Source organism: Colius striatus, chromosome 2, assembly GCF_028858725.1.
Source record: "Colius striatus isolate bColStr4 chromosome 2, bColStr4.1.hap1, whole genome shotgun sequence".
Taxonomy (NCBI): Eukaryota; Metazoa; Chordata; class Aves; order Coliiformes; family Coliidae; genus Colius; species Colius striatus.
Genome location: NC_084760.1, coordinates 87,652,831 through 87,675,158, shown reverse-complemented (window position 1 = coordinate 87,675,158; position 22,328 = coordinate 87,652,831). Strand labels below are relative to the sequence as shown.

General features: G+C 42.8%; 1 protein-coding gene across 1 annotated transcript; it reads right to left on the bottom strand.

Annotated features, from left to right (window-relative positions):
* Positions 1-376: 376 nt before the first annotated feature.
* On the bottom strand, positions 377-21,958 carry DTL (denticleless E3 ubiquitin protein ligase homolog). The gene is made up of 14 exons (XM_010198302.2): positions 21,859-21,958; positions 20,004-20,102; positions 19,636-19,697; positions 19,425-19,545; positions 18,877-18,942; positions 17,575-17,690; positions 16,846-16,919; positions 15,836-15,939; positions 14,787-14,891; positions 12,594-12,706; positions 8,893-8,982; positions 7,000-7,138; positions 2,612-3,474; positions 377-1,096 (listed from the first exon to the last, which is right to left on the bottom strand). The coding sequence occupies exons 1-14, from the start codon at positions 21,899-21,901 to the stop codon at positions 1,028-1,030; spliced, it is 2,064 nt and encodes a 687-aa protein (XP_010196604.2). The 5' UTR covers positions 21,902-21,958; the 3' UTR covers positions 377-1,027.
* Positions 21,959-22,328: the final 370 nt, after the last annotated feature.

The following is a 22,328-nucleotide window of genomic DNA, read 5'->3' as shown; positions in this document are numbered from 1 at the left end:
CAATGACCTTGTTCTATCAGCATCAGTGACGACTTATAATGGCAAAGCATTTAATATTAATACTTAAACTCTGCAAGTGCTTTCTAAAAGGTCAAGTGCCCTTCCTCACAAGCTATTATTTTACAGATGTTGTAAGCATTATGAAGTTATGTTATAAGCCATTATTAATGCCTTTGCTACAGGCCAAATCTGTAAGAAGTGACCGAGCAACTGGCTGTTATGGGATGTCTGTTTGGGACAGATCAAACTCAGTTGTCTAATGCACCTTGCCAGGATTTTACTTCATAGAAGTGACAAACTGTTTGCCTCAACAGTTGTAGTGTTGATGATTCAAGAGCCATCTGATTCAGTAAATATGAAGTTTTCGGGCTGGGAAAAGAGGATGGCAAGAGGAGTACAGGCATTATGTATTTCATTATACTTTGTCTCCTCTTAAGACTGTAATCATCATCGGATGGACAGAGGGTGTTTAAAAGTCTTTTATATTTACTTAATACATTCCTAACTTCCTGGCTGGAAGCAGGTAGTCATTGTGGTACCAGAGGAGTAACTGTAGAAATGCCATTCAGCAGGAAGAGGCTCAGATCTACCTCCAGTTTCTCTACACACATTCCAAACACTCGCCTTTCAGGAGGTTGCAATGATTTATACATTACGCTTAAGTAAAGGAAGTTTCATCATCAAATTAGTAACATAAACTGACAGGCTATATGTGCCTGTCAACAATGGACAGCAGAATTGTTGCTGTCTTTGGACTACAACAGTTGCCATGCAAAACATACTCCATTGTTCTTTATTAAAAAAATCCCTCATCTGAAGTCAGTAGGAGACCATCAGTAAGTCTTGCGTAGATTTTCCACACTCAGGTGACTTCAACTGTTAATATGTTTAAAAACAGAAGAATGAATCCCTAAGTTTATGATTGACAATAAACTGTGTACTCTTGGGTCATTGTTGTCGGCATTGCTAAGTCTATTCTTGACACCACCGTGGCAACATCCGTCAGGTGCGACCGCTGCATGCCGCTTCAGTCATTCTGTGGCTTTCTGTGGAAGTATGTGCAGATCTTCCTCATGGAAACTGAAGAAGTTGCAGCCTAGGGAGAAAAAAAGCCCAACAAATTAACAAGAGACATTTCTAGGTTAACAGTTCATATGCTGCAGGAGTCTTAAAAGCCTCCCCTCCATCAGTTTGTTTAGCTCCCCAACTAAGATAGTAAATGAAAGGTTCTTTACTATAATCTGTATCGCAGATAAGAGGCTTACTACCTACAGGAAACACTGCATAACACCTAGGGTTGTCTTACTGCTGTAAGAAAAGCTCTCTGGCTGCAGTTTCAGCTTCCCTACAGTAGGTGAGATGCAGATTTCTAAGATGCAGCAGATCAACAAATGCTGCTGGTATTCCAGGCACTTCCACAGGCTTTGGGTATAACACGGGAGCATCCCGAACTCTGAACTAGAGCATACTGGGCAGGAAAGGCAATTGTTGTGGAGTAATCTCTCTCTGTGGCAAATCTTTCTCTCTTGTGTTTAAGCACATACGGCACCAAGCACAGGTAGTCATAGGTTTCCTATAACCAAGATATATTGGTACAAGCACAATAAGAAGAGTTAAGCTGCTGTGCATAACTTAAGGAGTGGCGGATTGCCCACTTCATATGTGATGGAAGTGCTGGAAGACATGAAATCAAGTAAGAAACGAAAGACCAAAAAAAAGCCTTAGTGACAGCAACAACTCCTAGCATCAGGTACTGAATTGGGAGTAAAACTTTAATTTGATGATTGAAAATTTACCTGACAGTTACTGAAACAAGACTCAGTCAAGAACACTGTAGAACTCTGAGTCCAGTTTCAGAGATGTGTTTCCAGTGTGGTTTGATTATAAAAATGTAATTATCATTTCTGAGTTTGCATGTTAAACCCCCATGCCCTCATAACAAGTTTTGTAGCTGCTTTATAAGCTTAACTTTCAGATCCTAGGATGAGCTCTGTGCCAGGCTTCTTGTACGTGAAAAGTAGGATTATGTAGGTCAAATAAATCCTGCCCTCTGACTCTTTTACAATTGCTTTGTTTTCTGCTTGTTTTCAATTGAAGGCGCTGAAGACATTAATTAGCACCACGGTTTTAACCTGGGTAACAAATTATTTTGCTACCTGGGCTACAGTAGAATTTAGCTCTTTGTTCCAATGCTAAAGTGGCTTTCCAGTAACATAAACAGGCAGATGTGACGGTCAACACATAAACAGTAGATCGGCCAGGAAAGGTGCTGTCATTATTGTGCTTCTCAGAGTAAAGCTGTATTTCAGATGACAGCTACATCCTTTGAACATCCAGCTGGGGACTGTGAGGACCTCTGAGGTCCAGTATGCCAAAAGTCCCTTTAAAATGAGTGACACCATCATCCTAAAAATTCTCTTCCTGCACAGAGGGTATTAGCAGATAACAGCATTAATCTGTCTGGCTAATTAGGCCAGATATCATCCCTTTTGTCCATAACCAAAGGGATCAGATAATTCTTTGAATGCCTGAGCAGGACAGAACAAACAAGGGGAGGGTGGCAGCTGGGGTTAACTTCTTTCACAACCCTGTCACTGACCATCCTACTTACAGTTTTTGGTGAAGTGACTGCTGCTACAGCCTCTTGTCGTTTGGCACCAGGACTGCAAGACGATGGGGGGCTGTTGGATGCGCTCTGGCTGCCAGCTCTGCCAGTCCGTAGCTTCTCTCCCAGAGCAGACAACCAATTTTTTCTTTCAGGTGAACTATTCTCTTTATCTACTACCTCAGTGTCTTTCCCACATGGAGATCTGAGAAGATGTGGGGGAGTCTGAAGGCCCGATGGATTGATATGGCTCCCAGAAAAGGAAGGCTCCTTTGGGCTGGGGCTGGAGCCTTCATTGTCGTTATCCAAGTCTGCCAGGCTGAGAGAACCTTCATCACTAGCTTTTTGATCTGCAGCCAAGTGACATAAATTCAGCTTGGACTTCTTAGCTGCATGGTCCAGTTCAGTCACACAGCTACAGGCCTGCAGACACTTCTGCCCTGCATTATCCTCCTTGCTGCAGTCAAGCCTTCTCTTAGCACGTTTTTCAAACTGGGAGTGTGGGGCTTTAGCAGGCCAAGCAGCTTCCAGGAGACCTTGGGTGACTTCTGCCAGGGCTTTTCTGGGAGAAGGAGTCTTTTTACCCACTTCTGGAGGAGAAGAGCACGGAGTCCTTGTAACCCAATGTTTAATGGACATTTTGGAGGAAGGGACCACTTTGGGAGAAGCACATGGGCTGTCTCCATTCCACTTGGCTGGGGTGCAGGCTGCAGCTGTAGGGGTTTTGAGAGTGCCTGTCAGAGTGTTTGTAGACAGGGGAAGGTCTCCAGAATAAATGGGAGCACAGGCAGCTGGCCGTGGTGAGGAAATACATGGGCTGCTCACTGTGAAGGCCTTGGCAGGAGTACTCTGTGGGCTGGTTGGTGGTCCTGATAAGGGAGAAAGAAGTAGTCTGATGAGGAACACAGAACAGCAAATTAAAGATAGCTCCTTTGTAAGCACCTCTTCCAAATGGGAGATGAATCCAGTACTGACTCTGCTTCTCAGACATACCCTTTTGAATTAAGAGGTTGTGTAAATCCCTCTAGTTTCAGTTAAACTCATGCAAGTCCTTTGTACAATCCTGTACCATGTTGACAAGTATAATACAGGACGTTTGTGTAATGTCTGACATCTATCCCTTCTGTAACAAGCACACTTATATGAGCTACAGCCAAAGGACTGCCAGACAGACAAAACAGATCTTAAGCCTTCTGAGTTAATCTAGCCTTGCTGGAAGCCTTGCAGAAGTCCAGACTGCTCTGTACCAAGACGCTGTCTGAGAGCAAGGCTGATCCCCACCTGTGCCACCATCTTTAACAGTGGCCTAATTGAGTTGGGGCACAAAGGTACTGTGCGCAGGTCCCACAGCTCATCACAATCCCAAGGAAGCCTTGCACTAACTACAGTGCCCTACCATATGAGTAATGCTGCTAGTCAGGTGTTGACGGAGGCATATTTCAAAAATAAGCTAAAAAAACCCGCCAAAAACAAGTGAGAGCTGGAAAGGACACACTTCCATCCTGTTGTCTTTTTGACAGGGTTTTCTGCCATGCTGCATTAGTATGAAGACAGTAGTTATTTACCACACCCAGCAAAATGTGAGAAATTCTTCACCTCCTGAACAAGGACTTAGATTGTATTTTCTTTGGAATTTGTCACTGTAGTAAGTTATCTCTTTCAAACAAATGATTCCCAAGCGGATATTTCACGGTAGCTTTTGAAGTCGCTAGCCAGGATGCAGAACTCCCTGCTTTTTAAAAAGGGGTTCTGAATACCTAGGTTCTTAAAACAGTAGTCACAGGTAGGGCACGAGGACCTCCCTAGTAACAGTGGGAATCATATGTAGCAGTGATCTTGGTCTGCAGCAATGTTAGAGGATTTTATTTTAATATTATTATTATTTATTTCTGGCAACATCCAACAGAGAACTCATTACCAGTTTGGTAGATGCCTGCTTGCTCATCCATCTAACTTGCTGCGATGCAATGAAGTTGAATATCTCTTTATTTACTGTGTGCATTTCCACTGCTGAGCTCAAGAGCTCCAAACATTTTCTGTATACCAGAGAATTGTTGAATCTGAACTCCCAATTCTCAGCATTAGCACTGTACTGTAAAACACTCAATTAAAACAACGAGTAGTGTAAATAACCTGCCACTTTCTTTAGGATGCTGGGCTTCCCCACAACATTTTGAGGGAGCATCTACACGACTCTTTGATTATACAACATACCAAGCCTCTTCCCATCCTTCCTTTTACTGTATTATCTAGTATCCAAAATACAAGTACTGGTGCATCAGAACAAAATGAAATAGGATCCTGTATTAATGGATCCCACTACAAATCACTCTAACACACAAAACAGTCAAAGGCCCCTTTCCTGATGAAATGCACCACTTCATAACGACACGGTTCCATCTGGTCTAAACCAAAGTAACTGCAAAGATTGCTTCTCCTAATCTTTACTTTAAGGAGCACTTACAAGACAATAATAAAAATCTGAGCTCCTAGAAGGCTCTCCAGCAACTTTTGATCCCTAATGTCCATCTGCAAACTCATACAGCAGAAATATTGCATGACTAGCTCGGCACTTGCACTCTCAACCCCCAACCAGTCTGAAAATTATACTGGGGAGAGAGTGGATAAAAGAAAAACACTATTCTGAGAGTTGGATGGGTGTCACAGAAAGAAACAAACCCAAACCTGAGCAACATCCTCAAACGTGACATAACAAATACGAAGATCAGGGTTTTTTCTACGACTGCTTGTATTATTCAGGCTTCTACTAAGCTACTTCCAAGCTCTTTGCATTTATGCTGCCATTGCATGTAGTGCAATACTGTAAATACCTGCAGTCAACATGCATACCACCAAAACAGGTTACTTCAGAGGTTTCCTATCTTCTCTCCTAAGACCTTCAAAAGTCCAGATTTAAAAGCCACAAATTGTCCAAGCACAGGCCTGTTCCAGAAATTTAGTTACACAAAAACTTAGAGATAAGTACTGCAATCTAGGGAAATACTTTCCAAAGAAAAGGAAAGTCTGCTTGCTACTCTTCATGATGTAGGTCAGCAGTCAACATACAACCTCAGTCTGACAATTTGTTCCACATAAATGGGTGGGGAACTACCTAGATCTCATCCCAGCAGGTCTGAAATAGTACTTATCTTGCAAAGTCTCAACTAGTCTGCAGGTAAGTGCTACACTCTAACAGCACGTGCTTTGTGTTCAAGAGCCAAGGTCAGCAGGAAGCCTGCTGTTGTGTTTGCTGTGTCTGTGTACTTCCTCTTCCCTCCTGTGTTACTTTAATGTAGCCAGAGCAACTAGAAATAAGTTATTTTTCTAGGGTAACCGCCAAAGCTGACTTGTAAGGCTTTAGTGTATGAGCTACTTCAGGCTTCTAGACTAGAGCAATGCTTACTTCTATTTTGCTGAAACTAGTACACAAAGTGATTTTTGAGCCCTCTCTGAAGCAGAGCATGTGCACACACAACCAGCTATGGGGCAGACCTGGCACTCTCCCTGCTATTGTCCTGCAAACTTCCTGCAAGACTGTTACTCACTGGCAAAAGGTTAAGGTAATGGTATCCCATTAGTGGGATTTGGAGACCTTCAGCCTTTAGTTGTGCTAGCCAAGGTGAAATTCATTTGGAGAGTGGCTGGAAAAGATAGGCAGGATACAGGAAGTCACACCAGCAGCTGCTGGGAAGCTATTGTATTCTTAGTTTCAGAGCTACTCTACAGAGAAGTTTGGTTTACTTCATTTTGTGGAGGTCTTATTCTCCTCTCACCTACTCTACGGTAACAAAATGCAAGTTTCACACAAATCAAATCAGTGCTATGATCTTCTGGTCTAGCGTAATGTCCAGCGAGCAGCTTCTCTATAGAGCCCAGATCTGCTTGCTAACTGTAAGAGCACATTGCAGAGGTTGTCTGATTGCCTAAGCATTCTAGAAAGGTATTGCATTTATTAACTAGCTTTAACATGCTAATAGATAAACACTACTGATTAATTCTGCAACATTATGATCATACCATGATTGTCTACATGCATTTTTGAAGTACTTTCACTACATGGCATTTGTCTGTATAGATTCAGTACCACTGTATGAAGCTGAAGAAAGAGATGTAAACCACCTCCTTTGGCTGTTCAATTGTTGAACCTTGCTGATACCCACTGAAGACCTGGCTGCCCATCAAGCTGTGTTAATGAATATTTCAGCCAGCTTTGTCTTGTTGGTGGCAGAAGCATTTACAAGTAGAAATGTTTGTCTGCCTACATGAATTGTTGTCTAATAGGAAAAAAAAATAGAAGACTAATAAGACAAGCCAAATGCTTTTGTTGGTATAGAGAAGAGACAAAATTCAGAAGCCATGTTGCAGAGGAAGACTTCTCAGGTCAGGGGCCTTACCTGCTCCATGTTGTTCTTCTGGTTTCTTCTGGGTGACCCAGCCCACTAGGCTGATTTTGCCGAATGCTGATTTCTCCTCCTCAGGACGGCGTCGTAAGCGCCAAATCCTCACAGTGTTGTCATCAGAGCACGTGGCAATCTATAGCACAAATTAGTTTGTTGGGAGTAACCAGAGCATATCCTATGGATCACTGTTCAAGTGAACTAGAACAGCTACACTCGATGCACTATGCCAATACAAATGAGTGTGAAGCCTGGTTGAGCGTAGATTTGCTCACAAAACAAACAAAATAACACAATTCTGTTTCATTACTGTACCAGAGAGCAGTATTTGCTTTAAAGAGGCCAAGGCTGCTGTCTTCATGTCTTTCTGCTAGAGAAATCTTGGGCACCAGTAACCATTTGCCTAAAACAGCATGGACAGCAGTCTGCTCAGGAAGGGCCGGGGCATACTTTGAGATTTCAATTACTCAGTAGACAAGTGTCCGTGCTGCTTTTTGCACCTGCATCTAGGTCTGTCTCTTACTCAGGACCGTTTCTGCTTGGGTACAAGGATTTGCAACACACCGAGAAGGTGACATTGGAAGGCTGCTGTAGTAGCCTGAAGCGCTATCTGTCCAAGTCAGATGTCAGCAGTATCTGGCAGACAAATCAACTCTGCTAGAACTGGTCTAGATTCCCATTGCAGCATCACGTGCTTCAAAAGGATCTGTGGAATGCTACCCAGAATCCTATCCAGATTCCAAAGAACCTATCCAGCCCACGTTTTATGCCACTCTTTGGACAGATTAGCTGGGGACTCACATGGGAATCAGCACTAATTAAAGGGAAATGCTGTGGCCAAAGTTCATAGTAATGTGGAAAATGTCTCTACTCTGACCTCAGTGACACTAATATTGTCCCTACAGAAAGAAACTTTGCCTCTCACATCACTCCAAGCAGCTTTCTGACCTGTCTTAGCACCACATTTTCCAGTTTTCTTCATGCTTTGGCACCTGTACAATGGCTGTCTATTCCTTACCTGTGTCAGTAATGACTTTAAAGGCTGTATGGGTTTGCATTTCCAACACATCATGATCAAGATGTTCTAGATCAAAGATTTCATGTCAAATGTTCATTGTCATATTTTGTGCATCATATACCTCTAGATCAATTCCTTCTGTTAGCATGCAAGACTCTCACCCTCCCACGCTGCAAAGCTTTTCTGAAGGTCCAGTGTCATAGTGCAAGCTAGGGAAAGTGGATTACTTGCTTAATATCATGGAGTGAAAGAAACTCTGGCTATTACTAGGGCACTGTCCAGGATTTTTCAGGGTTGTTTCTCATTTTGAGCTAGGCCAATCATTTGAATTGACCTCCTACTGCAGTTGTCTTCCTTTTAGTTACCAACCTGAATTCATAGTAGGGTTTTGGGTGTTGACACAAACATGTCATAAAAACAGCTCATATTTTGAAAAAAGGTCACAATGAAAAGACTTCACCTGTTTTTTAAAGGCCATTCAAAATGTCTTGCTGCTCTGTACAAGACTAGCAGATGGATCAATGGTCAGACAGGTAAGGAAGCTGTAAGTATGGAACCACAAAACAAGCATTTGGCTTATGAACGCCTTGATTAAATGGTTTCACAACTTTGTCTCACAGGTAGTATCACCAGCTCTTATCAGGAGAGGTCTTTGTTCATTTGCAATTTCCTGGGTCTTACCAAATAGCCTAAATTATTTGGAAGTAATGAAAAAGTTCTGACACATTGTGCTCGTGTGACAAGCTTTATACACTGTCCTCCTAACATTTTTAGAAGTTATTGACCAAACATTTCCTCCCAAATAAACAAATACTGCTGCATTTTTGAAAAGCAAATGTTTCATGGGAAAGACAATCTTCCAGAAAACAAACCTTCGTGAAGTCTGAAGGACACCAAGCAATGGAGGTAACTTCTTGAGAATGGCCGTGGAGTATCCGTGGAGGAAGGCTGGGCTCAGAAACCTTAAAAATTCCATGCAAAAACAAGTACACAATCAGAAGCCCTGCAGCCTAATATATATCACTAAGAAAAGACCCCACAGCCCACCTGTGCAGCAGCATGTGAATACATTCCATATTTATGATATGAGACAGATAAATCAAATACTCTCAGCCTCTCATCATGAGGCAGCAACTGATGTAGACCTAAGAATCGGTTCATGTTTCATTTCTAGAAGTGAAGCAGTTGGTCAGCACTGAGATGTACTGACTTGCCTGGAAACACTTGTTCAATTCCTGCTACACACAGGATTTCTGCCTCCAGGGTTGTCAGCCCAAAATACGACACAAGCATTTTGCTACATTAAGTACCTCTACCTGTTCTAGCTAAAGATGCTTAAGAGTTTGAGAAGCTCATGCTTTGAATCAGGATAGGCAAATATATTCTGCAGCCATTTTCACAAACGTCCCAATCACAGGTCAAAATCTTATAGGTGAACCTTCACTGGCTTCAGAACTGGCATTTGTGCGACTGCCAAGTGCCTGTACCTCCTCCAGCCAACCAGCTGGACCAAAGACCCTCTGAAGAGTTCATTAAAAAGCTTCCTAAATCACTCATGCTCGTTAAGCCAACCTCCATTTCTCTTGCATCCTTCACAAAAATCTTTCCCCTGTGCTATAGTATTACTAATAATCTTCAACTACGGCTCGTGTAAGCGGCAGAGCTGAAGCTGGCATTAAGTGGCCCAAGGAAGAAAACACACAGAGACTACATCCAAGTTTTGCACGCTTTCAGCAGGCAATCTTTTCTAGAGCTATGAGTCACCATTATTGATGTGACATTATAAAGGGGATTTATCAAAGGGATTTGCATAAATGACTAAGTGAATAAACAGATACTTCAGTGTGTGGGAAAAGAAGTAGACGTTACATATAGATTTCAAAGTAAAATGCAAGACATCAGGGAAGGCATCTGATTTACATACAAGTTTTTCTCCAGTGGATCACTTTCTACAACAGCCAGCAAAACTGCAGCTGAATATCCAGCTTTAAATCTTCAAGTTGTTCTGTTCAGGTTCGTCTTAACGGGCCACTTTTTTTTCCTGGCATAGCAGAGGCAATCACTTGAATAAATATCCTAAATGCCTTGGTCAGGGTATTCCCTTCTCTGCCAAAACATGCAATACCATGGAAACTAGATCCCTATTTAGGGAATAAACAACAGGTGATCTTGTTTACATTTAATAGCAGACTTGCCAGGCACTCATGAAAGACACAATAGTGGTCCAATAGCAACTGCTTGCTGAAAGGAAAGCAGAGGATGAGAATTACACTAGTCTTACCCTATAGTAGTATAAATTAAACCAGCTACATCCAGTTTCTAGTCTTGTGAGCTAAAGGAGGATGCATAGTCATAGCTGCGTGCACTGTGTTTGGCAGAAGATGGTCAGTCAGTCTGCACATGTTAAGTCGGGATTAGCCCCAGCACATGTTGCTTTTTGCAATTTGACAGGATATTGTTGGGGAAGTTAGAGCTATTGTGGAAAGGCTAAAAAGAGAAATCTAGGAAATGAGACTTTATTAGTTATTCTACTCACTGAAACAGCTGTTATATCCATCTTCAAGATTCACCATTAAATGGTGTATATAGTTTTATGCAACATACGACACAGAAGCACTTAAATTCCAATGCTGGGACAGACCAAAGGGTAATTTATATGGTCACCTCGGAGTGGTCTATACTAAAAGATTCACAGGACAATGTAACTATATGTCTGTAAAGGGTATTTTTTTGTTACCAGGAAGGTATCTCAGCTAGTACCATCTTTGTTGAGAGAAACTTCTCTGGCTTTTATAATCTTAGGGTTGTTCTAGAGTCAGTTCATTAATCAATGGACTAGTAATTAAAAAAACCCCAACAAACCCAACACAGTAAAGCAAGTGTTCATTGTCTGGAAGAGATTTGTGTATGGAGACAAACCAGAATAGCATCCTCGTCAGCAATAACTGCTAGCCACAGTGTTCCTTGGGAACTGCTGACCCAAACACAACCTAGCACTAATGCAAAAGTTTCTCAAAGAAATAATCTGGGTGGACAAGGTCTTTCTCTGCCTTTCATCCTCAACAAGGTCTTCCTCTGCCTTTCATTCCTCTCTAGATATGGAAAGGTAACGCTCTTCATTAAGGTCTTTCCAACGTTACTTGTTAATTGCTTGTGCAAGTTCTAACCATGTTTTTTTCATGGCATAGTAAATCCTCATCACAGGAAAAGATACATATGTTTCAGAGTCAGTAATATCTGCCAGCATTTAAAACTAATTATGAAGCCTCTGGTATGACAGATCTTGAAAGAGACAGTTATGCTGGAAGTCACATTTCTAACGTGACTACAGGATTGAAATAAAAGAAATCATCTGATGATTTAGCTAATAAATATGCAATATGGTCTGTCACTCATACGTGACAGCAACAGAAGCCTTCTGTACACGAATGAATTTTAAATGTGCTTAAATGCTTAAACTTTGAGATGCAATGACATCCTCAAATGCTCTCGACTCAGTCCCAGCCCATATTCCAAGAAAGTACCAAAAGACACAAATGAATGATGAGCAACTCGAGTTTGCTCAGGCAATTTTGCTGAACTGACATGGAACACAAGGAAGGTTAAAATAACACAACTGTTAAAATTACACAACTTGGCCTGGGAGTAGCCATGTTACTGCACTCCTGCTACTACTGAGTAAGCAACCTAGCTCCTTACAAGTGTTCTTCAAGTGAAAGAGATGAAACCACAACCTCAGCAGGCTGACCCTCTCTGCTCTGAAAGGTTCGTATTTTGCTTTCAAACTCATTATGAAATGGGTAAGCAAGTCAGCATTCCCTAAAAATCACTGCTAACCTGAAAGAGGCAGACACCTGTGGTTTCTGTTGGTTTTACTTGAATAAGAAGTCTACTCTGTTCCCATATGGCTGTCAAGTATGGAGAACAGAACTTAAAGCACACCTCATTCTGAGGCTCCTTGCTATTAAGTTGGTGACGTTTGCATTTCCTACGTGTCAGTGCAAGATGCCAAGTGATGAAGCCTCTCGGCTGTCAGACAGTACTTTGGAATTTTGCTGAAGGCTCTGGCTGAGCCCTTGCTGTGATACAAAGGCTTTAACTGCTGTAAATTAAACACGAGAAAAAGCTGCGTCTGAAACAAGAGCTGGAAAATAGGAAGGTGGGGGAAAGACTGCCCTTTAAAACAAATAAATTGTTAGGTTTGTGCTAATGTGCTCCACTGCTAAATATGAACTGAGAACTGTCTATCTACTTGTCATAGATGCATGAATCAAGAGGACTGAAAGAGGATTTTAATGCCCATTAAAACCAGATTAAGATCAGCCACTCGCAACAAGCAGCAGTGATGAGAGACATATTGATGGCAAGAGGTTAGCTCTGTTTTACGTTAAACAGTTACATCTAGCCTCGACAGCAACAAACACACTCTAGGCAAAACATGCCAGGAGCTAACCCCACACTGCTTTGAGTAAGACTGGGAGGCAGGGAGATTCCTGTGGACATGAAAACCAGATGAAACAAAATAGCAGAGCAGCTTCAGGTTGCGTGCTGGGGTCCCTCCCAACCTCCTCACCTTCCAGATGTACGCGTTGCAGTCACTCGAGCCACTGACCAGGAACTGGTCATCTGGGCTAGTGCTGGATTTGATGTAAAAGGTTGAATTCTGGTGCCCACTGAAAATAGCCACTATGAAGAGAACAGAAAAAAAAAAAGGTAAAAAATGAAAGCCCCATTCAATGCACAGCTGTGGAGTCAGTTGCATGAGGAGGGCTGATCTTACAGGCTTTTCCTGCCTAGCCACATATCCTTTGGAGAAAGTGGTTGCACTGCTCCCTAGCTCTGGGGCTCCATCTCCAGCAACGGGAAGTTTTTATTATTCAGCTGGAGCCCTTCAGGCTTCTCGCATGAAGCAACAGCTCTCTCCACAGCATTAAGAAGCCATGGCGGTTTCATTAAAGCTTTAGCTTGACCTATATCACAAGTAGGCCGAGATATCACCTGGGCTGCCCCACTGTTCTCCTTAAGGTTACTTGTCTCTTCCTCCCTCAGCCATGGTCACCAGTCCTGCTACTGTAACAAGGGCAGTCACACAGAAAACACAGCGAGGGCCTTCTTCCACCAAAGTGGCAACAAAGGTTCTTGCTTCTCCTTCCTCCTGCTGCCAGTATCTTTATTTCATCAACAAAATTTGCATCATGTCAGCCACACTTTGCTGCCTGCCTGTATTTAAAGCCTCAGCAGCGTTTGCTAAAGCTGTGAAGCGATTGCATTGAATGGCTGCTATTCCCCTTACTGGGAGGGCCTAAGAGCTGACAGCCAGCACCAGAGCCAGGTACAGATCTAGGGCACTTGGCCACGCAACATCTCATCCTCTCATTGGGCAGAAAGCATGAGCTTCCTGATGCAGCGCCAGGTGTGGCTGGCACCCCCACTACCAGCTCTGTTTTAAGAGTGGTTTTGGTGAAGGAGGTGACCCACAGACCAGAGGATATGTGTCTGTCTTTGAAAAGTTGTGAGACCCCAAAATACCCCTTAATTTTTACCCACATCTCTCTCAGCACAGTTGTTACCAGACAGTAAGTCCCTTCCTAAGCCAGACCTACAAGCAAGTCCTGTTCCAGTGCGGATTCCCTCACGTCCCTCTGCAAATGAAAGCTGCCTCAGTACTAGATAAGAGCAGCCACAATGAGGATGAAAGCCGTGGAGCGAGGAGAGAGGCCCTGACCAGTGGGCAAGCGCTGCCCTCTGCGGGAGCAGCAGCACACCGAGGGGCCCCACGCCTTCCATCTAGCGTGGACGCAATGATATTGCCCGCGGGTGTTTATCAGCCACAGGCAGAAGGCAAGAGCTCCATGAGGAGGTTGAGGGCGGGATGCCCTGTGCTTTGAGAGAGCTCACTCCTGCCAGGGGACAGGCCAGTAAGCGTATTTCCACAGCTCTGCAGGGGCAGCCAGGGTTAACCTCAACAACTGACCTATTAATATTTACTGCTTACACCACTTCTCGACTCTGGAAGCGTTCCCACCCACTGGACTGCCTTCCTGAAGAGCAGGCAGAAAGACACACTGTTCATTTAATTTCAATTAACTGAGAGACTGGGAAAAAGCAACGGAAACTAAATCATGTGCCTGGCTGGAATGCCTCTAACAAGTTTTGGTGCTTTCTGAGAAGCAGCCGCTGGCCTGTGACAAAGCACCAAAGGCTGTGGGCCATCATGTCAACATAAAGGTCACAGATGCAGAGTTTAAAAAAAATCTAAAAAGCTGAAGCACCTTCACAATATGCTGGAGAAGCTTTCTCCCAGAAACTACAGTAGAAGCTAAATTTATAATTCATCTCAAATTATCTGTATACAACATAGCAAGTGATCACTTTACACGGATTCATATCCAAGAGCTTAAAAAAACAGTGAATGGCAATAAGCAGAGGACTCAAAACTCACTTCAGGTGGGTAGCCCTTGATCACCAGATAACTAGAGTCAACATGCAAACTACCATTAGTCTCTGTCTGGGTGAACCACTACCTGCACTTATGTAAGTTAGTTTTTGTGCTAGTAGTTTTAAGTGCGTGGCTTAACACAAAATACAAACAGCCCTTGCAACAGGTGCCTTCTCTCCTGGGTAGCGTTAGACATCAAAAAGCACAGATTAAGTTTCCTAAGCATTCAAGCTGGATGCCGTCTCTCTAAGTCGTAAGGAGAAACTCGCCTTCTTATGCTCTGTAACATCTATTTTTGGCAGCTATTTACACAGATATCACACTTACCTGGAGTGGTCCTTAAACTCGTCATATTGAACATATAGATACTGTCATCAGTGCAGTTAGCAAACAGATTAGCACCAGTGGAATCCAAAACCAGGCTAGAATATCCTACAAAGAAAGAAGTTCTTAACAAGAAATACCTCCACAAATAACATTTTGTAAAACAGCCATTCTCAAAGAAATACCTAGAGAGGGAAATTCGGAAAGGATCTCTGTCACTTAAGAGATTGTTATTGGAAAGTTTGTTTGACACTTGCCAGCGAAACATTTATTATATTAAACAATTGCATTTTCTCATCAGGATTCATGGTAATATTTAGAGAGAAATGTCACTTTCAGAGCAGGCAAGAGATTAATTTGTTAATTTCAAATGGATAATAGGGACAACCAATTGTAGAGGCAGATATTAAAATTAAATAGAAAGCCTCATGTTTTGGTAGAATAAGCCATCCTCTGATTTGCTACTGATTTAGGTTAAAGAAAAATCTTTCTCTGTAAGGAAATTACTTCACAACCAGCTCCTTCAGAATTCCATCCCTCCTCGTGTCCTTGGGACTGACACTGACCACTGTCAGGTCAAGACAGTTGATTAGACAAATGATTGGGAATTACTGTGCTGCATTAGAGCAACTGTAAGGCATTAAGATACAAAGAAGCACTGAACAACACGAACAAGAGCGCTATTGTTTTTGATAACAAACAACTTCAAGAGTTGCTTGAATCTGGAAGGTTATGATGTAAAACCTCAGTCTGGTCAGTTGCCTTTGTAAGACACAATGCAAAGAAAGACTTCATTTTAATTTCTATTCTTGAGTCACAACGACTAGTTAAATTCTACCTCAAGAGTGACATTATTCCCTCATCTGCATTCCTGAAAATGCACTGCTGAAAAAAACCCCACAAAAGTGGAGCCCTTTCACTCCTCAACTTGAAATTTTTGTACTGGCAATCAAAACAACCTGCTGAGCTGGTCAGTCTGATCGATAATTGGCACCATCAGTATCTCTTAAATTCACCTTGCACTTTAACAAATACATCCTTCAAGAACTTACCAAGCTTGCGAGTACTGGTTCCCGGGTAGGAAAAGGACTTGTAAGGCACCGGGTCCTGACGGTAGGCAGCATAGTTCTTACGCAAGTCCCATACTTTGATCACACTGAAAAAGAAAAGCAGGAGAGTCTTCAACTTCAAAATTTCTTTTGCAATGCTGATGGGGCCTTCTAAGAGCGAAGGAAGACAGGTTACCGAGGAATACTCCTTACTGAGGCATGTCCAGTGCTCAGAAGCACAACTGAGCAGAAGCAGAGCAGAGAAGTGCTGAATGCAAAACAACTGCTCTGCTGGATATGGATGAGGAAGCAGCATTGCCTTCTTCAACTATCAGAAGGTATAAGAAGACCCTCCACATCAACTTTATTCAACTACTAAAAAGAAATACAAGGAAGCCTTTATACTTCTGACTTGTAGTTTTAAAAATTAAGTCCAAGTTTTTTCTCACTTTCACAGTCAGGAGAGTCAATCTTATCTGTCTCAGAAAGGCTCTGACCACATGGAGCCTACTAAACAATCAAGTGCTGCAGAGTAATCTCCATGCTAATCAATGAGACCGTTTGCTTGATCTCTGAGATGCTGAAATGGATGCTGGCACCTAAAAGAACGCATCTTTTGTAACTCGAGGCAACATTTTCTCAAGTACACCTACACACATCCAGGGACCAGCCACCCACTTGCATCCCAAAACAGCTCACTGTCTAACAATAGTCTGTTTATGTGTGGTCCCATAGGTCTACAATAGAGAGTGACGATAAGAACTGCTCTTGTTCAGGAGTATTTATTACATATGCACCATTTGTCCCAGTGCTGCTATCTCCAGTAAGGAAGAAAATCAGCATTCAAATTTGCCAATGCAAGCTGGCAGAGTAGCTCTGCTCATTCTGCCAAATAGTAACTCCAGCCTTGTGAGCCACTGAGTGATCTTAGACAAAGAAAATCTCCCAATCTTTTTGTGTCACCAAGAGGAACACACGGAATAGACAGAAAGGCGGGCATCCTCCCTCCTTACCCATCAACAGCTCCTGCAGAGATAAGAGTGTGCTTGTCCTGAAGCAGTACCACAGTTACACTCTGCTGGAAATCCTTAAAAAAAAAAGAACAAGGTAAAAAAAAAAGACTTAATTTTCTTTCAAGGTCAGCAAGATCCTGATGCTTGGTTCAAGGCCAAGTGAATACTTAGAAAAACTCTCCTAGCCATGCAGGAGAACCTGGAAATACCAGATGCCATTTAGGACACAACAGTCCTTTGAACACTCCCACCAGTGAAATTGCCACTCAGTGGTGTTTGGGCAACAGTTTGATATTACACCTTTCAGGTCAGAGACGAGAGAGCTGACTTCATCACAAGGTTTCATAGATTAAATAAGACCAGGTGTTACTTCAGTAATGCAGTAACTTGTGTGGTCAAACTAGAGGGAAAAATAACCTCCCTGTCTTGCCCCTGTGCTGGCCACTCTTTCCCTCTCTAGAAAAAAAAAAAAGAAAAAAGATGTATTTTCACATGGCGTTTGCACAAAGATGGCTTTGATGGCATGTAGGTTGTTAGAGAACTAAACAATGTCTAAAATTAACCATAACAAGTGACCATGACACAAAAACCAACCTCTGCAAAGATAAATGGAAGCATTCATCACACTCAAGCCAAATATTTCTCATGACAATTACTTAGGAAGACCCCTGTGAATAACATTGTCCTCAGAAGAGAGGCCTGCATTTCATTTGTTTTCCAGATACCTACCACCAAGGGAGCAAGTCCTCTTAAGTTCTGCCTCTTCTTCTTCGGTTTGGAAGGCGTTTGCTTGTCAACCACATTGTGTGCTCCGCTGATTTGATTCACCTGCCTATAAAATCCATCTGAAAGAAAGCAAAGACATCTCAATAGCTTCTATGCAATTCTGCTGTCATTTTAATAAAACAGGCATCAGCTTGGAACAAGTCCTAAGAATTGCCTGAGCCTAACCTTCAAAATCATTTACATATTCTGAAAACAAAAGTTGTTAGTTTCATATGAAACTGATGAGAAGAACACAGAAGAAAACAGGAATATATATTGCAAAGAATTACAGAAGACAATGTAGTGTGGACACAAAACTAAACTCAGTCTAGGGAGGCTGTCTTTGGAAATTATTACCCCTTGGTCTTCTCTTCAGCAACCATCCTGGTCTGGAACATTCAATTCCCCTTATCCCAAGCAGAAATTTACTTACTGGAAGGTTTACAGTGCTTTCCCACTTTCTTTTATGATTTTCTATTTAGCTTTTTGCCTGCTACTTCTCACTTTATGAAACTTCCTGCTTTACTAGAGTTTTACTAGAGTTTTCTACTTTTTTCATATACCTCCCACTTCAATTATGTGGAGCCTCCCTTCTGCCTGACTTAATAGTTTGAAGAGCCAGGGAACCTGGGACAGAGGAAAGAGCAAGACATATTCTGGCAGCACAGGCCAGGAGCTGCTGGGACAGAGCAGGGAACTGGGAAGAGACATAAGGGCGTGATCTGACTAGGGAAGACAAAGCTCCAGGGAACAGAAAGACAGGAGCAGAATGAGCTCATGCTCCATTTAGTAGGTGTTCCCATAATATACTCAGTTGCTCCCAGCACTCACAAACTCCTTTGCTTCTGCACGTTCTGCTTCCACCCTGCTCTGGCAGGGGCCTTCCCAGCTTTGTTTCATTCCTACAGATGGCTCTAACCTAAGCACTCTCACCCAGCCCACCTATCTTTGTGCTGTCCCACATAGGGATGTATTCTATACCCCCTTATCTCCCTACCAACACAAAGAGCATTATCAGGCCAGTGTGTATATCATGGTGCAAATTTGAGACCTCTGCAAAATGGAAAAATATATTATACAGAGAAGAAATACCTATTACATCCTGTTACTGTACTAACAACGTACACTGCAATCTGACAATCCTCCTCTTCTTACTGAAGCGTTGCTGATATTGTAATTGAGAGCATTAGTCTAACAAGTACTTCTGAGTACTGTCTTTACATGAGAAACCATGCTTTTTTGATACATATCTGAAAGCTCGGTTACCTTTCTTGTTGCATCTGGTATCCCAAACCATGATGTTTCCATCTCTGCCTCCAGTACAGAAGACAGCTGAGAGGAAGAAAAAGAGGGCCATTAGCTTCCAAAGATGTTCATTTCATTAACTGAATGCAGTGCAATGCCATCTATGTGCCTCTGGGTCTTCTGCTCCAACACTTGGGACACTAGTCCTAGAAACATTAAAAAATCAGGCCACTGTTCTGCCATGCTTTTTGGCTAGTTTCCTTACTCTTACTGCTTTTTCTTACTCCTATTCTAGAGAAACCTGCTTATGAAAAGAGTATTTACACACCTATGCATGGCAGTAGGTATGAATTCTTAAACTCACCCAAGATCAGAAATGTGCAGATGTTATCATCAGGTCACCATTAAGTTCCAAGAAGTTAGTTCTGCTTCACTGGCTGGGTCACTGCCCAGTTGGCCTTTCCGATTTGTAACAGCCAGTTGCCAAAGCCCTTTTTTAGCCTCAAAAGTACCAATATACCAAGGGGAAAGAATAAGGAGAAAACACAACATGGAATATGAACGTTTACCTTTCTCAAACCTAGAAAAAGCAACTGACTTGAGGCTACACTGGTGACCTTTGCATATGCCAAGAAGCTCGCCGGCTCTCACATCCCACACCTTGGCTGTCTGATCTCCTGAAGCAGTGACCTTCAGAGAAAAAATAAAAAGCTTTAGTCACTTTCTGCACACATTTGCCAAAGCACTAAAAATAAAGTTAGATGGCAAAAGACTGCTTACAATCCTGTGTTCCCCTGGTACCCAGGCAAGGTCAAATACAGCATTTGAGTGAGCCTGCCATTCTAACAAGAAAACAAAAGCCAAGATTAGTTCAATGCATTGCAGTATGATATTGTGCAAAAGACTAAAAAACATGAGACACTGAAAAAAAACACTAGTCAAGAGCTTGCATTAGGCATAAAAACCAACACAGAACCATTCACCTACTAAGAGCACGCTCACACTGCTGCTTTGTAATGACTCTGCAAAGTACATGAATGGGTTGAAGTACTGCCCACATTTATGTTTAAATAACTTGCAAAAAGCTTTCTTTGATTCCAGTAAATCACATCACATCAAATGAATATCACATTCTATATAACATTTACCCTTAAAGATGAGTTTGCTGGTGTTTTGGGCTTCAGTATCATACAGTCTAACAAATCCCTCTTCATTTGCAACTGCCAGTACATGCTCCAAGTTTGGGGCTGAAAAGAAATTGAAATGTATTTGTGTATTAGGTAGCTGATTCGTAATCATACCCTTGCTCTTTGTGAAGGAAAACAGACACTTTAAATAGGGTACACAGCATAGCTGTGAAATAAACAGTATTTATAGAGATATTTAAAAATTCAAAATGCAGACATATTGGCAGACATTTTTTCTATATGTTCCATTCAGGAACTACCATACATAGGCAATCAAATGGCTCCAAGAGCAACTTTGGAGATAACGGCCTCTCACTAGTTAATCATAGTTCTCTAGTCATAGTTTTCTGTGTCTATACTACCTATTATTTACAACCTCCAGTGCTTTCTATGGATCTGAATTGGAAAAGCAGGAAGCTGCATTGGAGAAAAAATATCAGCTCATAGCAAAACCAGGGTAAAATCATATAGTCATAGAACAGTAGTGATGCTGTGAAGATGCCAGTCAGGACTCAATAGCCAATGTGACTATTAAGCAGGTGTTCTTTATTGCAGTGCTGGGGAACACAGGGGAATTTCTCCACCAAACATGCCCACCCCAGCCTTTGGATTCTCAGCTTATATTTACAGCAAACATGAATATTCATCACATTTGCAGGAAAGGGCCCACCTATCCACCCAAGTTACGCCTCTGTCATGTTTGTTTCTGTGTCCTCTTGCTTCCTTCAGTGGTCATTAGGGATCACTCTTGGATTAAGATCCAAACTTTCCTTGCGATGTATCTTTACTCCTTGGTCCTTGGACAGGATGAAAACTGGCCTAAAACCTCTGCCATCCCATATAACAGTTTTGTTGAGGGCTAGGCAGGCCTTGTAATTATCAGTGGTGTACAATGTCCGAATGTTCAAGTGTAGAACTAATGTAATAGCTTCGCCATAATAATTTTGCTTAGGTACATACCAGTCTTGAAACTATCAGCACTAAGCACTAGTTACATTACAAGAAATAGCTGTGTCTTTCTAATAGCTCTGTTTGTGGGCTTACAAGACTAGGAGATTCATAAAACTATATGTGCAACTTTCTAACTAATATTTTAAGTTTTAATAAGCAAGCTTCCATAACCTAAACTTACCTATGAATCAGTAGGGGTTGGAAAGGACCTTTACAATGAAAGAGTTTTGCCCTAAAGATCCAGGAGCTTCCACACTTACTTCATTCATCATGGGAAAAGGCTACGTGTAACAGTCTAACAACGTCCACCCACTTCTTTGATTTCTACGTGCTATTGTCTGTCCTGTTATACCTTTCATATAAGTGGAACAAAGCACAGTTTTTCAACTATGTAGCTTAGTACTGTCACCATGAGGACGTACCTTGAAACAGACAAAGCTGAAATAGAGACATTAACAAAAATGCTTTGTTTAGGGAATTTTTTAAGGCAATACTTTCTACTTGTACATCAGGAGCACCCTGATCCAATTTATGCCTCATCTAGGTACAAGTACATTATTACCAGCCCACTTTGAAACAATAAACTCTGAAGCAAACCACTGAATCATAGAATGGCTTGGGGTGGAAAGGACGTTAAGGATCATCTAGTTCCAACTCCCTGCCATGGGCAGAGACACCTTCCGCTAGCTCAGGTTGACTCAAAGCCTCAGCCAACCTGGCCTTCAACACTGCCAAGGAGGGGGCATCCACAGCCTCTCTGGGCAGCCCGTTCCACAGTGCCTCACCACTGACGTATGAGACAGATTTAAACAACATCAAACATTGATAGATGTGCCCATCCCCTGATCCCTGAAAGAGCCTTTACCTGCAGAAAAGGTGCAGCCGAAAGGAGGGACCAGCATTCCCATCTCCCCGTAAGACAGGTGGTCATCTTCTTGGCTGCACTGGTAGCTATCCAAGAGGTGCTGCAGGGGAAGCGGCGAGCAACGACCTGTAACGAGACAGATAGATCATAACAGCACCGGACACCACAGATCCGGACGCGAGGAGCCCCGAGGCCCCACAGCGACTGTGGAAGCTCCCGAGCCGCCTCCTCCGCCGGCCGTGCAATCTAACCCGGGAGCTCCGAGACCACTGCTACGGCAGCGGGCGGCCCAGGCTCAGGCCGCCGCGGTCCCCCCGCCCCGGGGGAAGGCTGCAGCGGTGCGGTGCGGTGCGGTGCGGTGCGGTGCGGTGCGGGGAGCGTGGCGGCGGCGGTACTCACGGGGGAGCGGCGCGGCCGAGGCGCGGCGGAGCAGCGCGCGGCACAGCATGGCCAGCAACAACCGGTGCGCG